This window comes from Hydra viridissima, unplaced genomic scaffold (assembly GCF_058129835.1).
Source record: "Hydra viridissima isolate aposymbiotic clone 2 unplaced genomic scaffold, HvirCarnegie_v1 scaffold_10, whole genome shotgun sequence".
Classification (NCBI taxonomy): Eukaryota; Metazoa; Cnidaria; class Hydrozoa; order Anthoathecata; family Hydridae; genus Hydra; species Hydra viridissima.
This window is the reverse complement of record NW_028324309.1, coordinates 16,555,139-16,579,408: the sequence shown is the minus strand read 5'-3', so window position 1 is coordinate 16,579,408 and position 24,270 is coordinate 16,555,139. Positions and strand designations below refer to the sequence as shown.

The window sequence follows — 24,270 nt, the reverse complement described above, 5'->3', positions numbered from 1 at the left end:
CACCCAATAAAAAACCTTTGTGCCAGCAATACTTTTAATTATTTCTAATCGATAATTGGCAAGTAAAGGATAAGCGCTTCGAAGACAATTCACAAATACGCGAAAAGTATTTATTTTTCCCGTTAAAACTTCGTAACTACCCAAAATAGTTTACATTTAATTTGTCAAAAAATACGATGTATTTTATTGCCTAAAAGTTATGCGTTTCATCATAAACTAACTGAATATCCCGCAAAATGCCCATTAGTTTTAAATTGCCTGTTAATCTTCAGTTTTAACGTAGAATGTAGGAGTTAGAATCAACTGTGCTAGATTGTTTATTTTCAAACGCAGAAATATCGACTCATTAAATTAGGGTTATCGTTTTTTCGTTTAAAACTTAAGTTAACGACAGTAAATATCGCTCGTAACTATTCGTAACTACAGAAACGCGGACGACCAGCACAATTCACTAAAAAAAAAGAGAAAAATAAAAAAAAAAAAGTCAAATAATAGTAAAAATATATATTACAAATAAAAATATCATTTTTTTTTTAAATGTCATTGAAAAATATCACAAATTAAAAAAAAAAAAAAAAAAAAGAAATTCATTAAATTCATAAAACAATTCTTAAATTCTTAAAATGTAATTTACAACAATAAAAACTATTTATATTTACTGAATAAAAAAATTATATATATATATATATATATAATAAATAATTATAAATATTTTAAAAAACAAGGCAGAAAAAAAATTTCTTTGATTTAAAAAATAAAAAAAAGTCTTATGCTGTCAAAATCGAAGATTCCATAAAAAAAAAACAAATTATTTAACAACACTAATCAATGGGAAGGAGTAGTTCTTCTTCAAATGACTTGCACAACCTTTTTTTTCGCGATTTCTCCCTTATCATGTCAATAAATGTTGCCATTGTCTTAGCAAACATTTCTGGTCGAGTTTCTTGTGTTATTTCTTTACCTTTGCGAACTATTCTTGCAAGAATTTCTGAAAAATAACGAAATTATTTCAAGAAAGAATAAATACAAAGTTCACAAAACTGTTTTTAAGAAGGGTAACACAAGATGATAAAAAAAAAAACATACTTTTTTTTATCGAGCCAATGTGTTTATAGCCAAGGAGAAGTTTCCCAACATGACGAACTTCTTTAATTGTAACTTCTATTTTTGTTTCGGTTACCTGCAGAGTATGAATTTCGGATGGCTTCTTTGATTCACGTGATCGGTCGAAGAGAAACCTAAGCAAATATTTAATAGAATTTTCTACTTTATATTCCTAATCTTATCTAAAGCTTTATAGAATAGAGACTACAAGTCTAAACGAGCTGAGCCAAACATAAAATGGTAAGATACGTAATATTCGCGAACCATGTTGAGCTTGTGGTGCACTAATTGAGATTACACACTGTGGACCAGTAACCACCAGGTTAAGTTGTTTCCCCAGGTATGATTTTTCTTTTAGTCAGTAGTTAGTTATACATTAGTAGACACCATTTATAACATTTAAAACTTCTTAGGGACAAAATCAAAAAAAATTTTGCTCAAAAATAATTATTTTTAACCATTAAAAATGTTAATAAAATTAGGTGAAAACTCGGTTGAAAACCCGCGAAATTAATAAATTGCGTATACAATGGTGGACTGTTTACATTAAATAAGTGCTGCATGTCTTACACTGTTCGGTAAAAAGTCAACTAAAATTCAAAAGATCACTCCAGCAAATGAAACAAAGATAAAAACTTTCGTCTGAAACCAGTATAGTTTAGAAGTAACCAACTATCCCAAGATTATTTATAACAATTGCCACAGAAACTTAAACTGACCTCAATATAAACAAGGTGGAGTACCTGGGGAACTGGATAGAGAAGATATCCAAGGTGAAATTCATGTTAATCTATGCTTTGTTGTTTTATGGAATATGGAATTGAGAAAACTAAAAAGCCTTTTAAAAATATGTTATTAAAAAACTTTCAGATTTCTCAATGTATGTGTAGACTCAAAATGCAAGTATATAGTAAAGCTCATTACACTTAAATATACTTTTAAGTATGCATACATTATGACATTTAAGAATAATGTATATGTATATAAGTGTATTGTATAACTTATACAATACATGTGTGTGTATATATATATATATATATATATATATATATATATATATATATATATATATATATATATATATATATATATATATATATATATATATATATATATATATATATATATATATATATATATACACACATACATACATACATACATACATACATACATACATACATACATACATACATACATACATACATACATACATACATACATACATACATACATACATACATACATTATACTCGAATGCATCAATATGTCATACTTACTCTATAAGTATGTGTAGTAATTGAAATTGATGCTTCAATTTTTTGCTCCTGAACGTGTAAAGTCTTCCAGATGGAAGACTTTACACATTTATTCTGCATGCTTTGGTTTTATAGGAATTTTATTATTATCATCATTGTTTTATTTTTTCATATTTATATAACTTCACATAACAAAATTGATTGTACTAAATATAGTTTTTTTGGGATAAAATAATTGTCTATTTGTTTTTAAAGAAAAATATTTAGTGCAAGGAGTGGCTCAAATCTACACTGAGAGCAGAGCTGTTAACAATCTCATTGAAGCAGCACCTTGGACCTAAGTATTAAGAACATGTAGCCTCAGGCAGGTTTACTGAATTGTTTTTTTTTAAACACAAATACATATTTAAAAAATCCAAACAATACTCATATTTTATTAATGTCTGTTGCCAGTAATACTTAAGCAAAAGATGGAGGCTGAATGTATTCGTAGAGGACAGAAGTTTTAGCTGGCTACTCAAGGGTCTTTTTTAAACATTGTGGTTGGGACTCTAGACAAGAAAACTTACTGAATTAAGCTGAAACAGGTGTCCTTCAGTACTGTTATGGAGTTGGTTAAATCTAATGAACTTTTAAGAATCAAATTAAGAATTTTTGTTCCAAATATAGAGCTAGTATGGAAATTTAAACCTGCAATGAAGGAAATATTTTTGAAAAAATTGAGGCTCTCTATATACCCAGATAGATGAATTTTACACTACTAAAGAAGAAGAGTTCATGGATGGAGAAAAAGTTATTACTAGAATATTGGTTCATGTAAAAGATACATCTACATTTATACAGCACATCATTACAGAAAGAGGAACAGATCCATGACTCCACTTTGAGGATAGCTATGGATTCAAATTAAGGATTCCCTAAGGTCACCATAAATGTTTTTAATTCTCAAGAAAAAAAACTTGTCAGATTCAGAGCTTGATGATGCTGGAGGTTTTTGAAACTAACAGTAATCTTAGGAAGCAGGATCTTAGGAAGCTTACTGAGCCTCTAAATTTACAAGTTGTAAAGTATTATGTTGCATTTGATCTTTGATGATTTCGTTAAATGTGCAAATTCAGTTTTCAGAATTAACGGAAGTTAATTCTGAAAACTGAATTTGCACATTTAATGAAATTAATGGAAAGATGAAGTTAAAAATTTCATAATTCAAAAATGTTATGAATCCAAGACTTTTGTACAAAGAGGAAGATCCTGTGATTTTTGTTGAGGAGTTCATTCCTGTTCTTGAGCTCCATGTTCTAATGGGAATAGTAAACTTGTAGTGCTTCTGCTTAGCATGTGACCTTTGTTTGAGAAGTGTTACACTCAAATTACATCATGTTTTGAGGATACTAAGTATTTGACAGAAACAATGGAAGCAAGTTGGTGGATATACTTGAGAGAGATATTATAAATAATGACTTACTACCAATTGTAAACTGTCTTAAAAAGTTTTAATGCCTTCAAGCAGAAGCATTTGGTAGCAGAGAATAACATTGAAGATGCTGTTCTGGAGTTTAAAAAGTCCTATGCAGATTTGATTGAATATGTGCATGACATGTTGAGGGTATCAAGCTTAGTGTTACATGGAAAGTTCACATAGGAGTATGTCATATACTTCCTTTTCTTCATTCTACTAACCACAGTCTTGGAGTTTATTGTGAGCAAACAGGAGAAGCTATTCATCATAAGCTCAAAATTCATCATGAGCTCAAAAAAAAAAATGGAATTAATACAAAAATAGAGTTAATCATAGATTTTGCAAAACAGCAAAAAACCCATCATTGTTAAATTGGCATCAAAAAACACTAAATAGATTAAATAACTATTTAATTTAATGTTTATAATTTAACATATATATTGTAAAGAAAAATATTTTCAGCATTCAGACTTATAATATAACTAATTAACATAAAACTTTCTTATTTTGTGCTTAAATTTTTATAGGATAAGTTATAGCTGTTTTTTGAATTTGTTTTTTTAAAAATTTTTCAAAAATTCCAACACCCCAGAAGTTTTAAATGCTATAAAAGATGACTATTCATGTATAACCAACTACTGAAAAAGAAAAAATCAGACCTGGAGAACAACTTAACCTGGTCACTCTAGCCCACAGTGTATACAAACATTTTTTACTCATCTTAATACAGAATGATTATTAAGCAGTCTTTGTTCCTTTAGCAGTAATTTAACTTAATAAAATTTGTGGCATTGTGGTTTCTCAGGATTTTTTTTCTTTGATAGGAAATAAATTGTAAATTGGAAAATGTGTTTTTATAGTTGCAGTACATTTAAGAATCAATTTTTTTTTTTTTTAAACTGTTACATCATTTTTCTAAATATTGGATAGATATCTAAAAAATAATGGCTGAAAAGCTTGAGGCTTATTGGACCTTAGTTTTTTTTTTATTTTGAGACTTCGGAAACATTAAAGAACTTTACACCTTGGGCAGGAACTTTTTATGTGTATCTTAAGTTTTCAACTCATTAAATTTTGATTGATTAAACGAGTCTGGATACTTAAGAGTCTGGAAACATTTTTTTTATTTCAGTTTCATTTTATAATTCATTGAAAATAAAAAACTTCATGTTAATTTTAATTTATATTTTCTTGAGGTTAATGAATATGGAAAATAATAAGCTGACTTTTCCAGTAAAACATTTAATCAAACACAGTCACATCTTTTAACATTTTTTCTTAAAATGGCAGCTTAGAGTGGTTTAACTTTTTTTTATCCTTTTAGGCAGCAATCATAGTTTACAAGATATCTGTTGAAGAATCTCTTTCTTAAAGCTATAGGACTGAAATGGATCATTTAATGTCAATAAGTTCATTTTTGTCTATTGTACAAAAATTCATTAGTCGAATGATTATTGGCTATAGCTGGCATAGTTTCTATAATGACAGTTTTTTCTTTTAAATCACAGTCATCATTAACTATTTTTTAAAATATGACGCAATTAAAAAAAGAACTGTTCCCTGTTCTCCATTGACAATGATATGTAAACATTTTGATATCACTAAATTGAAAAATGAAAACTCCTTCCTTTAACAATGCCTCATGAAAATTTCAATCATGTTTGTGTAGACTTATTTCAACTACTGTATATACTGGTGGACAAGTCAAAATTTTTCGTTGTTTAGAATCAAAGATCAAAGTTCTTTAGTAATCTAAGAGGACAAAAATTTTAATCTTTAAAAACTCAACTTTTATACATTTTTAATTAAGCATTAATCTACAAGTTAAAAATAGGATGTCAATCTATAAAACAGGTCAACTTATGCAGCAGTATATTGTATATCTTTTTTTTTTTTTCAATTTCAAAATTAAAGTGTGTTGACTTATTATTTTGTTAGGCATGCTAATAAATTGATAAAATAATAAACATAAGATGCTAATTATTTATCATGATTTAATAACCATAACAATGTAGCCATATCAAATAACTATATAAAATCCAATTAACTACACTAATTGTATCTTTTGTTTTTAAAGATGTTACCTAGCAGAATCAGATGATCCACCTTGATATTCATACACTTGAATAAAATATTCTTTGGTGCTGTAGCACCCATATCCTCTTCCTATAGAAACCATACTTGCTTCTTCAAGTGTGAGTGCTATTTCTTTTGAGATTCCTAAAACGTGTTGATAAAGAGTTACAAATCATATTAAAAAAGATGCAGAGTTTCAGATTAACAAATGCTTTAAAAAACCTTTCACAAAGTTTTACCTGGACAAACATTGCAGCACAAATCAGGATGGTGCTGAGGCAAAGCACATGTTTGAGTTTTTGGACAAATAACTTTTTTGCAGCTGATTCTACCATCCTAAAATATATTAATTTTATTTCCACAAGGAAGCTAAATTGAAAACAACAACTAGAAAAACCCCTATAAGAAAGTTATAGAATTATATACATATAGACTGGCTCAAGGTCATAGGGAAAATTTTCATATTTGCATTTTTGTAACAAAAAGATCTTACACTTCATGTATCTACATAAATAAAAAAAAAAAAAAAAAAAAAAAAAAAAAAAAAAAATTGTTACATTAAGATTTTTTTGATTATGGTTTATTTCAAAGTAATCATAAAGTACCAATAAAGAAGCAATAGAAATGATTTAACTCTCTTTTGTGAAAAGAAATTGTTCTTCAACAAATACTCAAAAGAAAAGCTGAAACAGGCCCAACCAAAAATAAAAGTATTTAAAATAGCCCATAACTTTTTGTTTGTTTGATTATTTTGAAATGGGTTCCAATTCTTTGATTACCTAAGTTCAAATAGATTCAATGTGATTTAAATATGGTGAACAAGCCAGGCAAGAATCTGTTTTGAAGTTATCTTAATCAACAACTAATGTAATGCAATGGGTGATGCCTATACTATGAAATTTTTAAAAATAATTAGACCTCACGATAAGATGATTCTTTTTTAAAATTTTATTTTAAAAAGAAATCATCTAATTCACTAATAGTATACACTAAGTTACTTACACACTATTACATATAAATAGTGAATCATATAAGTTACATCTGTCAATCTGTCAACAAACGAATAAGTAGGATTAATAAATATTTTAAGGAGCGAGCTGTCTTTACTCTTCTCATATGCAAATACAAAAGTAAAAAATACCTCACACATACAGCGATGGCAATTTAAATTGGTTAATTTTTGAGCATAGGACAATTTAGGAGTAAATACTTCTTTGTGCTTATATATTAATGATCCGAGTTTGCAACCTAAAATTAAAATAAATTCAAAAACTTTAAAAACTTCTTTTTCAACAAAAAAAAAAACCCCAAAAAAAAAGACCAAGAGTAGCATACTACGTTTTCCATCAAACTCTTCCACCACAGGTTTCTTGTCTGCAATTTCATCATCATCATTCAGAATATCTCCTTCTTCAATTTTTAACATACTATTTTCATTAAATTCCATAAATGTAAAGAGTTTCTTTATAAGTTTTATTATATCTACTTGATCTTGTGGTTTAGTCGGAGATTCAGTTGAACCAGCTGTTTAAAATAAATAAAAAGTTAAAGGGAAGAATAGTTATAGATTAACAATGGAGAAACTAAAAGCCAAAAGAATTAAAAAAAAAAACAGAAAAAAAACACTTGCGTGCACATGTTCCACAACATTCTCCTGGCCGACCTATAACTTTTGAGCAGCTGAGCTCAGGACATTTATATTTCTCACAGACTTCTTGCGGTTCATTCACACCCTAAAATTTAGACATAAATCACAGTTCAAATGCTAACTGATAAAAATTAGTTATTTTGTTGTTTTTCATAGAAAACTTAATTTAGCTTTTGAGTGCATAAAATTTGAAAATGAAAAAAAAAACAACCTTTAAACAAGAACATTTAACACATTTTCCATGCTTGGACTTGTTTGGAATATACACTTTCCATGAAGTACCAATTGAAAATAATGAGGATAAGTGAGTACACCCTTAAAACATAAATGTTTCCTAAAAAATACTTTATTCAAATTTAATGCAAAGTTATATTGTAAATAGTAACATTATACACTATTGCCAATAATTATTCAAATAACAGAAAACAGAGACTTTTAAAAACTCACTACATTTTATATTTCTTTTATTTTTGTAAGATTGGTAAATCATGGTGATGTAAAAGTGGATAGATAATTTAAAGAAATAAAAATGCCTAAAATTTAAAAGTATATACTTTTGTAATATCTCAAGTGAGTGTTTATGGTTTCTTTACCTAAACATAATCTTCAAACAAACCTTGATAAATCCTACACTTATCAAGACCAATATTCATGTTAAAGTTGTAAATTCTAAGCGCATAAACATTAAACTATTCCTTTGTATTACATTTCAAAAGATTAAACTATGGTATAGCTTTGCTAGAGTGAAGTTCAATGATAATTGTAATTTTGTTATTTTTGTTAAATTTAATATTTTTAAATTAAAAATGGCAAGAAAATGCAAATTATCAGTAGGCACACAATTGGGAAGATTTACATTGTGGCAAGATAAATAATCAATGAGATGATTTGTAAAAAAGTTTATGGAATATTATAAAAAAAGAAGAAACTGAAAGTGTGGTCAATTGAAAATAATCAGGACATCAGCAAATTACCTCTGTAAATGAAGAAAGAATTGCTACCACTAGTAGAAGTAGATTATAAACTGCTCCAGAAATTACAAATAGCATGAATAGTTCCTGAGAAGATAAGATATCTATGACAACAGTGAAGAGGAAATTGATGGAAGCAGCATTCATGGAAGATTAGCCACAAGAAAAACACTTCTTCAGCCCCAATATAAGAACTACAAACAACATGAAAAATGGAAACAAGTTATTGGACCGATAAGTCAAAGTTCCAAATTTTTGGTTTAATGAAAATATTTACTTTTCTTTGAATAAATATTCTTTTCATAATTTACATGGTGAAGGTAGTTTCTAGGAGTGAAGTTGTTTTAGCGGTAATAATAGTGATAATATTTTTAAAATAAATGGAATAATAACAAAAGAAAAAAGGGGCATTTAGAAAATCATGCTATTGTATTAGGAAGCCAGATAATTGGAGAACCATTCATTTTTCAAGAAGATAAAAAAAACAATTACTCAAAACTTTGTTGGACCTATTTTAGTGAATTAGAAAATGATAAAATAATTGAGAGAATAGTTTGGCCTCCCCAATCACCTAATCTTTCCTCTATTGAACTTTTATGGGATAAGAAATGAATAATTGATGCCCAAGAGTGAAAAAGATGGGCGGGAAAAACTTAAATGTGAGTGGCATAAATTAGATTTTCAAATATTTGAAAACTTGATATGCAGCAACAAATATTTAAAGCAGTTTTAGGTAATCGCTGCTAAAGGTGGCTATATAGATAAGAGCAAGTTATAAATTAAATTAATTAACTTACTCTTTTTCTTTTTTCAAATAACTTCAACTAATATTAATAGAGCATGAATTTCAAAATATTTCTTTTTTAACTTTTCCCCTTAATTGTAAATAAAACATTGAAAACTTCAAAAAGTAATGTTATTTGAATAATTACGGAAGTTAGTATGTGTATGTATATAGAGGGTAATTCCATGTCAATTGAGCCAGAAAGTTTCAAAAATGTCACCATACATCTCAGATTTTGCTGATTTTTATACAGTTGAGAGTACTTAGTAAAACAAGAAGTTCTTGAAAATTTTAGCTTCTAGCTCCAAGAGGATCCTGAAATATGATCATTTTACTTTCAACTGATCTTGGCCAGGCCCCCCTTGACCTCTCAAAATTGAGACCTTTGTTTAAAGGTTCCAAGTCACATAGCTTTAAATATATTTGATGTTTTGACTTAAAAATTTGTACCTGGCTATTTTTAGGGTTGAAGAATCCAATGAAATAATCAATATTATAAAAATATATTTTTAAGTACCTGTAATTATCAATTTAAATGAATTTAGGCAATTTTTTATATACCTGATTTTGATGCTCAAGAAACCCGCGTGGCCTTGATGATATCAAAAAAAAATATTTTACACATTATTCTAAATTTTATGATCTTTCAGAAAACATAAGAATTTTGATCTGCAAGTATATGGATTTCCATATATGGATAACGGGGCACAGGCCCCACCTTTTTGTAACAGAATCTTGCAATACATTTTCCACTACCTTTCAGACTAGCTAGAGCTATTAAAATTTCTGTATTTATATAGTGTCAATAAACGAGCATTTTAAAGTTAAAAAAGGGCCCAAGACACTAGGGGAGGGAGCTGGAGGCATGTGCCCCACTTTTTTTAGCAGAATCTTGAGATGGATTTTTCACTATCTTCTATACAAGCTGCAGCTCTGAAACTTTCAGCATTTGTGTAGTCCTGATGAACATGCGTTAAAATTGTTTCAGGTCAGACGACCGGATGGTCCATGGGGATTGGGGCACCTGGGACCATGCACCACTTTTTTTCTCATAAAAAATTTTTTTTTTTTAAAACACATAAATGTGTCTTAAATTTAAGATAACTTTGAAAATATTGTATTAAAAAGTTTTTATTGCTTTATACTTGTTCCGTTTTACTTCATTATTTACAAAATAAAATACAAAAAAAAGAAAGTCAAGATAATTTTAAGATTAGCTTAGATGCATCGACGGTCAAAGTATAAAAACGTCCATTTGTTATTACAGGTGCATCAATTATACAAGTTATGTTAGTAATTGGCACCCAACACTCTTCTACTCTAGATGCCCAGAAAAGTTTATTAAAAGGATCATGCGGGTGCATAAACGTTACCATAACATCTTGCTCTATATTATCAATTTCATTGATCATACCAATCCAATCAAACGCATCATATTTACACATAACGAATTCACCCAATTTCAAGGCATCAATGTTAATTTGCTGATCATTTTGAGAAATTTGAATACCAGAAAAAGAAAAAATGCCTGTTATATGAACATCTTCACTTGTTTGTTTAAAGCTAATAGTATCTACAGATTCTGGTTTAAATTGATGATAGCTCCTAGTTCCAGGAATTGTTCTACTTAGCTCAAAACGTGTTTTCAAAGTGGTGCGCAATTCTGTCAGTCTTTCTTTTTCAATCTTGAAAAAAATAATCCCTTTAATATTGTTAGTACAGTAGTCAAACATTTTGTTACAATTCAATATCTGGTCATTTATGGGCCTTTGTAGACTTGCATTTGTAGTTAATCGTTTTACAGTGTCACCAATACCATCACATAGTGACTTACCATAACTTGTAGCAAAAAATGTCCACTCTGCATCAATGTCAAAATCATTTTTATGGAGACAGATATTGTAATGGTTTTAGTGATTTTTATACTGTGCAGCACAACCATCAGAAAAATAAAGAATCTTTGAAATTTTAGGATGATATTCTTTTAAATAGTTAACTATTTGTGTTTGAACTTCATAAACAAAACCAGTGTTATGCTCATTATCTTCTGACATGAAGCAAAACGATTTTTCTTCAAGTTGGTCATTTTCGTTTAATAAATAGAGGGCAACGGGGTGCAATGTGCATTGACTTTTGTACCAATGGTAACTTTGGATTTCATCTTGAATCACAAAAGTGAAGTTTTCTGCAGAGTCACCTAAGACAATACAGCAGTCTTTTGCTAAATTTTCCTTTTGTTGCTTTAGGTATCTTGCTTGACATTTTGCAATAAAGGAATGAGCTGTTAACTTATTTATTGCCCCTGATAACATCAATTTGTATTCTTCCATTGTTGTTGTCTGATAGATCAATGTTGTTCTGTCTGTTTTCTGCCACTGATTGAATGACACCTCCTCATCATTGTCAATTAGTTTTGCATCCAGAAACTTCTTTAAAGAAACTATACCTGGACAGTTCGGACATCCATGAACCATGCACTTGTTACTTGTCACATCACAAACAACTTTTGTCATCAGATCTTTGTAAGTACATTTTATTTGTATAGCATTGGTCAAGAGTATTGCATTTTGATGGAGGGTACATACACAAACAGAAGGAGTGCCTGATGCTCCAACAGTTATACACCATTTTGGTCTTAAACTGCAAAACTTAGAAAATCCAATAACTTCTTGCGGATATTTAGTTTTAAAAGAAACATAAAGTTCTTTAAGGTTATATAAAATAAAGCGCTTTTGCATATGTTGCTTTCTACCAATACTTACGTAATCTTTTTTACCAGGCATTTGTCTAGTAAATTCGTCATCATGGTATACATTGTTGACTCTATTTAATGTTATTTCTGAAAATATTTTTCCTTTCTTAGTGCCTGGAACTGAATAAATCCCACTTATTTTCTTTAGTTTGTGCACTTCTTTAATTTGGTATATAGTGACGTTGAAATATCTTGCAGCAAAATTTCTTGACCAAGACTCGGGTGTAAATGTTAACAACTGAATTTTAATTTTTTGGTCAGAAACGATTAACTTTTCTTTTATTTCTGGTGTTAGTTTTTCTAAATCACCGCATTTACTTTTGTCAATAATTTTCGTATGAGAAATTTTATGTTTCAGTTCTTCTTCCCTAATCACATGAATCCATTCTTACTGTAACACTAAAAACAATTTGACATTAATTTAAAATGAGAAACCAATAGTAATTAGTTTAATGAAAGCAACTTAAGCAATCACCATAGTAATACAAAACTAAACAGTGATTGATTTCTTTTATCTTACTTTGACAAAAAGAAAGTTTCCTTTTCACAAAGTTTAATTATACTCAATTTGTTAATGTTAAAAATGTTAATGATGACTTTAATAGGTAACAAATTTCTTCTATATTAGTGTAATGACAGGATGTTTTTTGTTTCTGTTAACAACTTGCTGTTACCATTTTAGAATTAGCAAAATATATTAATCTTTTTTAATTCAAATTTTAAATTATACAAAATAAATTCTGTTAAAATCATTACTTTAGACTATTTTTAATCTTATACATGCAAATCAAAATTCTTATAAACATTAAGTTTCTTAAAACATTTTAAGAAAAATTATTGAACATAGAATGATCAATACCAAATGGAACAAATATAAATCACAAAAATTTGGGAAGCAATGTTATCAAAGAAATGGTTAACGTTGTTAAAAATGAAAATCTAAAAAAAAAATTTGAAGGCAATAGTTTTCAAGTTATCTTAAATAAGTTTGAAAAAAAAAAAAATTGGGGCATGGTGTTAGGTGCCCCAGCCCCATGGACCATCTGGTTGTCTGACCTGAAACAATTTTAACGCATTTTCATCAGGACTACACAAATGCTGAAAGTTTCAGATCTGCAGCTTGTCTGGAAGGTAGTGAAAAATCCATCTCAAGATTCTGCTCAAAAAAGTGGGGCACATGCCCCCAGCTCCCTCCCCTAGTGTCTTGGGCCCTTTTTTAATTTTAAAATGCTAGTTTATTGACACTAGTTTATTGACATTATATAAATACAGAAAATTTCATAGCTCTAGCTAGTCTGAAAGGTAGTGGAAAATGTATTGCAAGATTCCGCTACAAAAAGGTGGGGCCAGTGCCCTATTATCCATATATGGAAATCCATATACTTGCGGATCAAAATTCTTATGTTTTGTGAAAGATCATAAAATTTAGAATAATGTGTAAAATTTTTTTTTTTTAATATCATCAACTTCTTGTTTTACTAAGTACTCTCAACTGTATAAAAATCAGCAAAATCTGAGATGTATGGTGACATAGTTGAAATTTTCTGGCTCAATTGACATGGAATTACCCTAGACAAATGTATATATATATATATATATATATATATATATATATATATATATATATATATATACATATACATATACATATACATATATGTATGTATGTAAAAGAAATAATACATGTATGCATCTATGTAAAAGAAAAGAAATAAAACCAGATAAAACTACATAAACTACCAAAAACTATATAATATATATTTAAACTATATATGAACTTTTATATCACACATAGCACATATAGCACACATATCATACAACCACAAAAATCCATTATTAAAACTACCTGTGTCAGTTGTGAAAGATTTTTCTATATCTAAATAAAATTGAAAAAAGGTACTACCAATTTTTGACTCATTAAATTGTTCTAAAATAAATATTTTTTCAATTCAAATTCACTACTGGAAGTTCTAACAAGTTTAAACAAGTTCATTCAAGTTCTAGCAAGTTATGAATAAAATCATTTTAATAATAATAAACTGTGTGCACACTAGACAAATAATTTACAAACCTGGACAAGTGAGGCAACAGCTGTTTTTTATTTGAATAGGATTTTTACAGGATAGTGGAGGACATGGTCTTATAGTACACATAACTATACTTCTCTAAAAAATAAATTTTGTTAGTAGAAATAAAAAACAAAGAGGCTAAAGGTTTTGAAGATAGAAAAACTTTTAAAAAGATTTTTTTAAATATTTCTCAAATACAAAAAATAAGACATTTTTTTTTTAATTTTGTAAATATTATAAATTCCTATAAAAGTTAATCAATTATGTGCCAAACAAAAATTAGCTGTCAGTAAAATGAAAGAAAAAGTTAAAATTAAACTCTTAAAGTAATTTTAAATACCCCTGATTTTAAATACCTCTTGTGCTATAAAATAATTTAAATTTTGTTTAAAAGGTAATTAGGAAATATATATATATATATAAACTTAGATAAGATACACAAAATTAAAAAACATATACATTGCAATGACATTGCATGCATTCCTTTGTCCAATTGATGCCATCTGAATGTTTACCTACATCCCTCCATGTCTCCCCATTTTTTCGTTTAATTCCATCATGCTCACAACCTTCCAGAGTACTTAAAGAGGTTAGTGCAGTTGATGTGACTAAATCTGTAAACAAAAAAAAGGGAGGACTTTAATATAATTAAGGGATTTTATCTCTGAATATAGAAAAAAAACAACACTCTATTTATCTTAATCAATACTAGTGTTGTTATCGACTTCGATTAAATCGACTAAAAGTCAACTAGTTGAAATTCAAAATTAGTCAACTTTGAAAAATCGAATAGCCAATTTAATTGACTATGAGTTTCCTACTAATCGACTAAAAGTTGATTTAGTTGGGTAATCATTCTAACATCCTTATTTATATTTTTTCACTTGATTTAATTTTAGCAATCTATAATATTGTTATGATGCTGATCAATTAGTAAAGAGATATCTTTATAAGTAGTTTATCTTGTAAAGATAAATTATTTATAAAGATTGAGCCATGCGTAAGAATATCATTTATAGCGGTTTTTTTAATTCAACCAAAATATCTTACCATTTAACCTAATTTGCTGTATCACATAAACTGAACTCTCAGCTTACTGTATGTACTACCATTTCATTATTATGTTTCCTTTTTCTCATTATAGTAACCAATTGATGCTTTTTAAAACAAAATGTTAAGTAATGAGTTATGGTACTCAGTTAAGGATGCGAAAAAGGTTTATAAATCTGCAACCCCAAAGAAAATTTAGCCACCCCATCTCTCCCCACAAAACTACGCCACTGTTTTTATTAGTTAAATTTTTAGTAATTTTTTTCTTTAATTGTTGTGAAAAATGATGCAAAATGCTCATTTGTGTTTTTTTTCTCCTTTACTTTGTGATTGCAATTTTGTTTGTTTATTAAATTTTAATTCAACTAATAGATTAGATGAATTAAAAATGAACAAAGAAAATGCTCTTGATACAACAACAGCATGTGTCATTATAACAGTATACATACCACCTAGTTTTTTTGTTTACTCTCTTAAAGTTCTATTTGTTTCATAGCATCTAAAAATTAAATTGTCATGTATATGATTATAATAAAATTTTTTCAACTTTGAAAAATACATTAATCGATTTGAGTTGACAGTTGAATAACTTCAAAGTCGTAACAACACTAATCTATACAGTTCGCTTTTTTTATATAAATAAAATAGTTAACTCTTAAGGAATGCAAACAAAACAAACAACAACGATTATCAAAAAATGTTGAAAAAAACCTGGGGCACAGTTATTCATACAAGTGATTGCATCATTCTATAAAAAAATAGAGAAGCAAGCAACACAAAAAATATACGAATAAAGGTTTTTTTTATATTTTTATTTTTGGTGAAACTCAAATGCAGGAATTTTATATATTATAAACATATAAATACAAAAATACATAAAAATATATAAAAATAATTATATCTATATAAATATAAATATACAAGTACATACAAATATAAATATCAGTATTAAAAATAATGACATAAAACTACAGACTTATAAAATGTTTTAAAAGAATATGAAAACACACCACAAAAATATTTGTAGTAACTTACAATGCATGTGCATGACATACATGCTAATGGATGCCAAATCTCATCATTTTTATGCCCATCTACACATTCAGTTTTGACTAAAAAAATGATTAAAATATTATCCCTGTATATATATATGCTACAAAATATATGCATATGTACATATGCTACAAAAATAAAATAAATAACACAATTATTTCTCCAATTTTTTAAATGTTTTGACATTTAAAAAATTGGAAAAGTAGTTGTGTCATCTATATATTTTTAAAACAATGATAAAAGTTGAAGTTATCATTCAACTTTTATCATTGTTTTTAAACAATTTAAAAAGAACTTGGAAAATTTTTCAGATAATTTTAAGCGCATTTAGAAGCAGCCTTACAAATTGTAAAAATTTAGATCTTTTTTTGTAACATTAAACACATTAACATTAAATTTGTGTCAATTGTCACAAAGTTTCCAGTGGTAACAAGTTAATATTAACCCCCTTTAAAGTTTATTTAAAGTTTTTTAAATAGATTATCATTAAGGTAAAAAGATAGTGTATACATACAACCATCATATATGTATATGCATGCATGCATATACATACATACATACATACATACATACATACATACATACATACATACATACATACATACATACATAATACATACATACATACATACATACATACATACATACATACATACATAATACATACATACATACATACATACATACATACATACATACATACATACATACATACATACATACATACATACATACATACATACATACATACATACATACATACATACATACATACATACATACATACATACATACATACATAGAGAGTTTATAAAGAGTAGAAAGAGAAATATGCTCCAGATTTTTAATCAACTTTCTCTTTACTCTTTATATACTCTACATACCATCTCCAAAAATTCAAAAGATGTTCAAAAGATATCTTTTTTCAATACCACTTAGTTGTCAATTGAGTGAACCTCTTTAGTGAAGTCTAACTATTTCAAACTCTGAGGTTTATCAAAGGACCAACTTTTAATTGCCAAACATTTTAAACAGGGTTAAATCATTGATTGGTGAACAAAAGTGTAGAGAAAAGATTGAAATCCAAGTATTCTTCTTTTTTTTTTTTTTTCTTATTATTAATAAAAATTGTTAATGAAGTAAATGCAATCCTCAAGAAACTTTCATTCAAGATTTTCTTCAAGAAAATCTTTCAATTTTCTTCAAGAAAATCTTAATCAGTTCAAGAAACTCACAGTAATTATTCCTCTGCTGTTTCAGTGTAGATACAGCATGAGCCACCTTTTGTGTTAGTTAACACTCAACATGCCAGAAAATAACCAATTGAATGTTACTTTTTTTTTTTTATCTCACTTTTCATTTGTAAAAGCATTAAATTTGATTTCACACTACGTTATTTGCTTTACAAATTATGTTGAAAGATAGTGAAAAATTTAATAGACCATGATTTGGATACTTCAAAAGCTCTCAGAATATTGCATTAGACTTTAGTAAATCTTCCTTGTTCAGGTGGCATAAATGGCCTGCAAATCTTTCACTTGCAATTTATAAAAAGTACAGATCATAATCAGGAGAGAAAAAAATAGATGATGCCAAAGTATGTCTACCTAAATCCCTCCATGGCACAGTAAATCACCTAAGGTGGTTAAAAAAGTTAAAAGTTGCTACTTAAAGAGATTCAGTAAGAAACAACTTAGTGCACATATCTTAACATCTATCAATAAAAGAAAAACATGAATATATCATTCAAAACATGCTCTCTATCCATAAATTATATTTTCCTTTTTTAAAAAAAACCTTGAATAACTTAAGAAATTTAAACATCTCTGTTTTCAAAATAATTAGTGTAAAATATTGTATAAAAATTATGAAATCAAATCAGAGACATTATTGCAACTAAAAAGCAAAGTTATTTTGTTTCTACCAACACTTTTTTTGCAAAAATTTACATACAATACATATGAAGTATATACAATGAAGAAGCTTTTTACAGTTTAGATCACTTTTTTCGTTTAGATCAATCAAAAGTACTCTTTTATATATTCTAAGCATCAGCTTTTTGTCTTTCCGGTAATTACGAGATAATTACGAGATAACGAATAAAATACAAACTTCTATATCACTCATTTAAAACAAATAAAATTTGCTGCAGTATTGCAATTAAATTAACCTCAGATAAGATTTAAAATTTTAAAATAAGCAATCAAAATAACTTAAATATAATGATATATATTTTTTAAACTTGAAATTCCAAAAAAAGTCAAATTATATTCAAAGCAAATAAGAAAAAAAAAAAAAAAAAAAAAAAAAAAAGATAATTCATAGTTAAAAAGATAATGCACAGCTAAACGAAAAAAATGAAAAATACTAAAAAAGAGACTACGCATAACTCTTGGTCTTACAAAGAAAAAATACAAAGTTCTTTGAAAAGTTGCACCCACATGATTTATGAATTACAAGGCACTATACAAAGTTATTATTTAATGTCACTTATTTACACAATTATTATTTAATGACACTAAATTATTACTTAGTGTCATGTTTATGTCTATAACTATGAAGAAATTGGTCAGCCTGATTGTTTTAAGCAAAGTCAAGTTAGCGAACTACTTTGGAATTTTACACAACTCAAAGAAGTTATGTTCATACGAAAATGATGACAGCTATAGATTACATGAGTTTGAAGTCGAGATAAATGCCATTGAGGTTTATAATGGAAGTACGATGCTGTGCAGTTTTTAGTGTGGCACTTCCCACACTATAAAAACTGCGACCCGAAAGTGCTTTGAATTAATCTTTTACGTAGGTTTATTATCCAAAACGACACACAGCTTTTATTTTATCAATAAGACTTGGGTACAGTCTCCTCCTTCCATGTATTTTAGTTAAAGAACATTGGTTAGCAGCATTATACGGGACAGATTTGACTCTAAATGAGTTGATGCTATTTTGGAGTTTAAATATCTCAATTTTACATTGAAATTCTTCGGTTAAATCTCTCGGAAATTTTGACATTATTTTCCAGGGTTTTTACCGGCTCTGCTCCGGGTGTGGCTTTTACCGCTTCTACTCCGGGTTTACCTGAAAATGGTTTTGAAATTTATCTTTTCTTTTGATGTCCCATTTTTTTGTTTTGAAAATTTCCATTCAAAAAACCTTAAAATTAATGACTTTTCTATGACAAACGGCTTTTTGAAAAAGATAAAGATTTTTCGTAAGCTTCAAAAAAACCTAATTTTTGATAAGTTTTTCTTAATCACCCTGCTTCCGATTGTATGAGTAGAGAGTTGTCATAAGCTAATTAATCTAACGTATTTTGTTTGGAGACACTTAAATCAAAATAATCTCTGAATAAAGTCAAAATAAATTCTCAGCCTTTTTTTCTGGAAAAAGGGATTATGACGAGCTCTTTACATGAAAACCCAAATAAAATTTTTTGTCTTCTGCTCATAGTCAAAGTCTTATGTAGAATTGAACTATTATTATAAAAAGGCATTATTGCAATGGGCAAGTGGCATAGTGGTGGTGGCGATGTGGAGGGGGTACATTTTTTTCCAATAATTTCATCATCTACCATTATATCATCAGTCTACTATTATAAGTTTTTCATTAAGTTACGTAAAGAGAAATTTGATAAATATGAATTAAGAAACTTAATGCTCTTTAGCATTCGTTTATTTCTGATGTTTTAAAAAACAAACTTTGCTCCGCCCGCCCTGTTGGTTTGATTTACGTACCTTTTTTAAAGCTTTGGTCATTTTACCCATTAGACCATCTGATGAGTCTGTGATATGTAACGACAATGCGATATGTAAAAACAATACGATAAAGAAATTCAGCAAATAAAATAAACGAGTAAATATCAAATAGAAAAAAACAAATACGTTTGCCGCGTGCTTTTTTTTAAAGACGTAATTTCAAAATTTTTTTTATCTTTTTATTGAAAAAAAAGAGTTTATATAAAAAGTCAATAAAAAGATGTATTTCTAGTATGTGTTATACCTTAACGTTGAAACGCACAGATTATATAAACTACATTCCACTTTAATCCTTGATGTTCTTTCAGATAACATACGTCGAGCCATTAATTAGTAATCATATCGTCTCAAATTTGATTAGAATTTTACTTTGGTAAAAATTTGTGTAAAAATCACGGTATTGCTATTGCAGATTAACCTTCATTGTTATCGCATTGGGGAATATCGAAAACTTAAGACTTAAAAATTAGAAATGACTTCTGTAACATCATTATCAACGTCGTCGTCATTTTCATATTCATTATCATGATCACCATGATCACAATAATCATGATCTTTATAATCACTATCAATACCATCTAGCTTGCAATAATTGCAATCACAGTGGATAAATCCATTTACAAATGAAATTGGATTACAGATATTTTTTTTGATTACACAAATCGGAAATTGATGAATTATCTTAATGTTTTCATTGCATGGTCTCGTATTTGTAATCTTCGGGACAAGATATTATTTTTCAGTCATAACACATAAATATTTTGACTGAAATGAAGATTATTTTTAATTGTTTTTATTTAAGCTTAAAGTTTTATGTTTGTTGTTTGTTGTTTTTTTTTACTTGTGGGAGCACAACAACAACAAACTTTCTTTAATTTTGGAAATTCAAGTAAAAGATAAAATGGCGTTCTTTTTAAACTCATTTAAAACTGAAATTCAAAAAATCGTCTCGTTTTTTATCTTCTTGTTCTTGTTATAAACACGCTTTTATTTCATTACAAAATTTTATGCTAATTAAATTAATTTATGAATCAAGCAAATAAGTATTAAAGAACTTACCATTTCCAAACTGCATCAACACGAAAACAAAGATCGGGATCATGTCCACCATTTCCACTGTGGAGAGAAAAACAATGTTTAGAGAAAAGTTTTCTACACCTTTATTATGCGCAAGATTAAAATGATTATCGAGGTTAAATTTAACTTAAATAAAGTTATTTCTAAAAGACATAATTGGGTATTTTGTTTGAGTTAAAAGCGGTATAGTTTCTCAACAACGTGGAGTTAAAAGCACGATTTGTTATAAGCTTATTATTTTCTCGCCAAACAACAACCATTCAGATTCAAACTAAAATATCATTTTAATTTATGTTGCAGCATTAGGATTAACAAGCTGTCAGTTTTTGGTATTTGCTAACATATAAATACAAATATACTGTCGATAAAATGTAAAATTTGAATTCTAAGGAAATAAAATAAATTTTTAAAAGTATTTCTCTTCGCCTTTTGACATTCTTAAATAAAAATACCAATATAAATATAAAGTAGAGTTTTAAATTTTTGAAGTTCATTCTTCTCTCTAAAAACTCTTTTTTTAAACAATGAACCCAATAAGTTATAAAAAAAACTAACATGGGCATAAGAACGAAAGTTCTTTGATATGAAAGAACTTTCGTTCTTATGCCCATTTTATAAATGGTTCAGAATATTACAAAAAAAAGTTTTTTATTGCTTTTCTTGCACATTTTAAGATATAAAATGATCGATTTAAAGTGTCTTATCCAAAAAAACAATTATAAAGATCATAATAAAAAGACGAATTTTTTATACAGAAAAAAAAAAAAAATAGAAAAGAAGCCTATAATTATTTACTAAGCAAAATATTATAACAAATATTATATAAATAATAATAAAATATAATAAATATTAAAATATTAGTCTAACTCCTTCGATGCTAATTTTTTAATATATACTTGTAATACTTGCTTGTTTAAATATTTCAACCTCATCACTCTGAGATCAAGTATTTGAGTGTGCATATATTAGGTATCCCAAATAACTTACAGCACAGAAAAAAATCACCCGCTCGTTTTCATTCGCATCTTATGCAATCCGTTATGCTCAAAATTAAGCTCATTTTGTTTTTTTTTAACCACAACCAAACGACAAACAATAACTCCTTCCTGCCTTAATTGATATATTTGCTGCTAAAGAAGTTTTTGTGTGAAATCTGTTCTAAAGATGAAATTGCTCAGATAGGGTTTCTATAATAACTTAAGTAAGAACATCAACTGATGCTGCAATACTAATTGAATTTTTTTTTTATATAAAACTGTTTCTTATTTTATTATGCGTTGCATTTAACTAACTTTCCTTTCTTAAGCAACAGCTATTACTTCAATTTCTTTTTTTCTTGATACTGAGTTGAAGTGCTGCAGTAAATTGTCTTTCGTTAACCTAGTTATTTCATACATCAAAGATTTTTTTGCAACAGAACTCTTTTACACATTCGCTGCCGAGCCCATTTTTCGCAGGCGTATGCATTTGGCATAATAGTCTCATAGACACAATATACTCGTAGTGTAATCGCGGCTATGAAACTGACCCGTTCTACCTGTTATACTTATAGATAGCAGCGAACGCGTTAAAGAAAAAATTTGTCAGAAAAATTTGCGCTTAATCATAACCCACACAATAGGGTTAACTTTGATAATTTTTGAACTCAGCAGCAATCTTTTAGATTTACAATAAATAGAATAAACCAGGGTATGACATAAGTCGATGTCAAAACTAAACTATACACACAATAGTGCAATCAATCATTAACATTTTTAATTATCAATATCTTTAACGATTGCCATTAGGAAATGAAAGAAAAAAAATCAAGGAGAATGTTAGGGGTAAAAGTTCATACATAGAATTAACCTTACTTTGGGTTGATGAGGAAAAAATAAAAAATTTTAACGACGATAACTTAATTCTTTTATGTACATTGTGTGAATATGATCATTATGGCTTAATTGTTGCCGGATTTTTAATTTAAATATTAATGTAACTCGGATGTTTAGCACGATTTTACTACGTCAGAAAACTGGAAAAAGAAAGCTTTTATAGCATGATCTTTCTAGGATCTTAAAAATTTATAATAAACATATAATAATTTATTGTAATGAACCGAACTCTCATTAATACACAACGGAATTGAAGCACTAAAGTCAATTGTGTCAGAAATTCTACAAAATTATTCAGGAATTCTTTTTCGACTTCAATTGTTACTACCAGTTTTTTCCTCTTGTAAAGTTGGCATATTCGGCTCTTAGCCAGGCGAGCCTCGATTTAAGTGAAGTAATCTTAGCCTCTTTTTTAACTCGGACTTTAGGTTTTCAAATATGAAAATGATTTCAGAAGAAAATTTAGTTTTTATTAAATAATAAATATTTAATAAACTTACCTTTTTAATCGCAGTTACTAAATGAAAAGTCAGCTAACACTAATATTTATTAAAACTTTTAATTGATTGGATTTAAATAAATCTGTCAATCGAAAAAAAGCTTTTTTTTTATCATGGTTTACTTAATATGAATGAACGAAGAAAAATTGTCAAAAAGCAATAAAATTTTTTAATTATTTTAAAAACAAAAAACAAAAAACAAAAAAAATAGAGTTTTAAGTCTCAAAAACATAACTGCACAAAACTTTTACAAATTGATAACTAAAAAAAATATACAAATTTTTTAAAAGTATTTTAGTAAGTCAGTTTTATAGCTTTTTGGTTAGAATACAATTTTAAAAAAATTTTGGCAATCCAAGATACAAAATAATGTCCTTACAACGGAACAATATTACAACGGTTTTGCGTAGAAAATTTTAAAAATACCCTCAAAGTAACCGGGAAAAAATAGGATTAAACCGTCCTAAAATATCTTTTTAAGAGACAAGAAAAGAGATGAAGATTACTATTAGATACCTAAAATTCTTCACGCTCATCTTACTAATAAGAATGGAATGAAAATCCTTAAAATGATCTCCACTCCTAGGTAAAGCACAGAGATAAAGCATGCTAAAGTTTTAAGATTGATATTTGCAAAAAGTTTAGACTTTCAAATGGTACTCCTTTTAAGCTAAGAGTATTCAGACATAAATTAAGAGTTTAAAGCTAATCTTTAACAATAATAAAGTATATTTTTATTTTAGAGGTGTTTGTAAAAGAATTAGGTTTTATTGCAGTTTCACGAAGGAGTACAACAGTACGGTATTAAAACGATGTATGGCTTACTGTTATCGTTC

General features: G+C 27.8%; 1 protein-coding gene and 2 pseudogenes across 6 annotated transcripts; 1 reads left to right on the top strand and 2 right to left on the bottom strand.

The window, feature by feature from the left end:
• Positions 1 to 96: 96 nt before the first annotated feature.
• LOC145181850 (chordin-like protein 2) lies at positions 97 to 23,475 on the bottom strand. 6 transcript variants are annotated; one of them, XM_090100172.1, is made up of 16 exons: positions 21,970 to 22,085; positions 21,043 to 21,099; positions 16,208 to 16,284; positions 15,884 to 15,920; positions 14,582 to 14,736; positions 14,125 to 14,218; positions 13,900 to 13,929; positions 7,758 to 7,861; positions 7,529 to 7,631; positions 7,234 to 7,422; positions 7,040 to 7,146; positions 6,138 to 6,234; positions 5,907 to 6,042; positions 1,087 to 1,238; positions 868 to 988; positions 97 to 451 (listed from the first exon to the last, which is right to left on the bottom strand). In XM_090100172.1, coding segments are annotated over exons 1-16 (1,491 nt in total). In that variant the 5' UTR covers positions 21,971 to 22,085; the 3' UTR covers positions 97 to 420. The 6 variants fall into 6 exon arrangements, with proteins under 6 accessions (XP_089956298.1, XP_089956297.1, XP_089956296.1 ...); XM_090100171.1 differs by lacking the exons at positions 97 to 451; positions 21,970 to 22,085 and adding an exon at positions 23,435 to 23,475 and having other exon boundaries at positions 726 to 988; XM_090100170.1 differs by lacking the exon at positions 97 to 451 and having other exon boundaries at positions 726 to 988; positions 22,048 to 22,124.
• LOC149883385 (uncharacterized) lies at positions 2,834 to 3,504 on the top strand (annotated as a pseudogene).
• Positions 10,381 to 12,367, bottom strand: LOC149883384 (uncharacterized; annotated as a pseudogene).
• Positions 23,476 to 24,270: the final 795 nt, after the last annotated feature.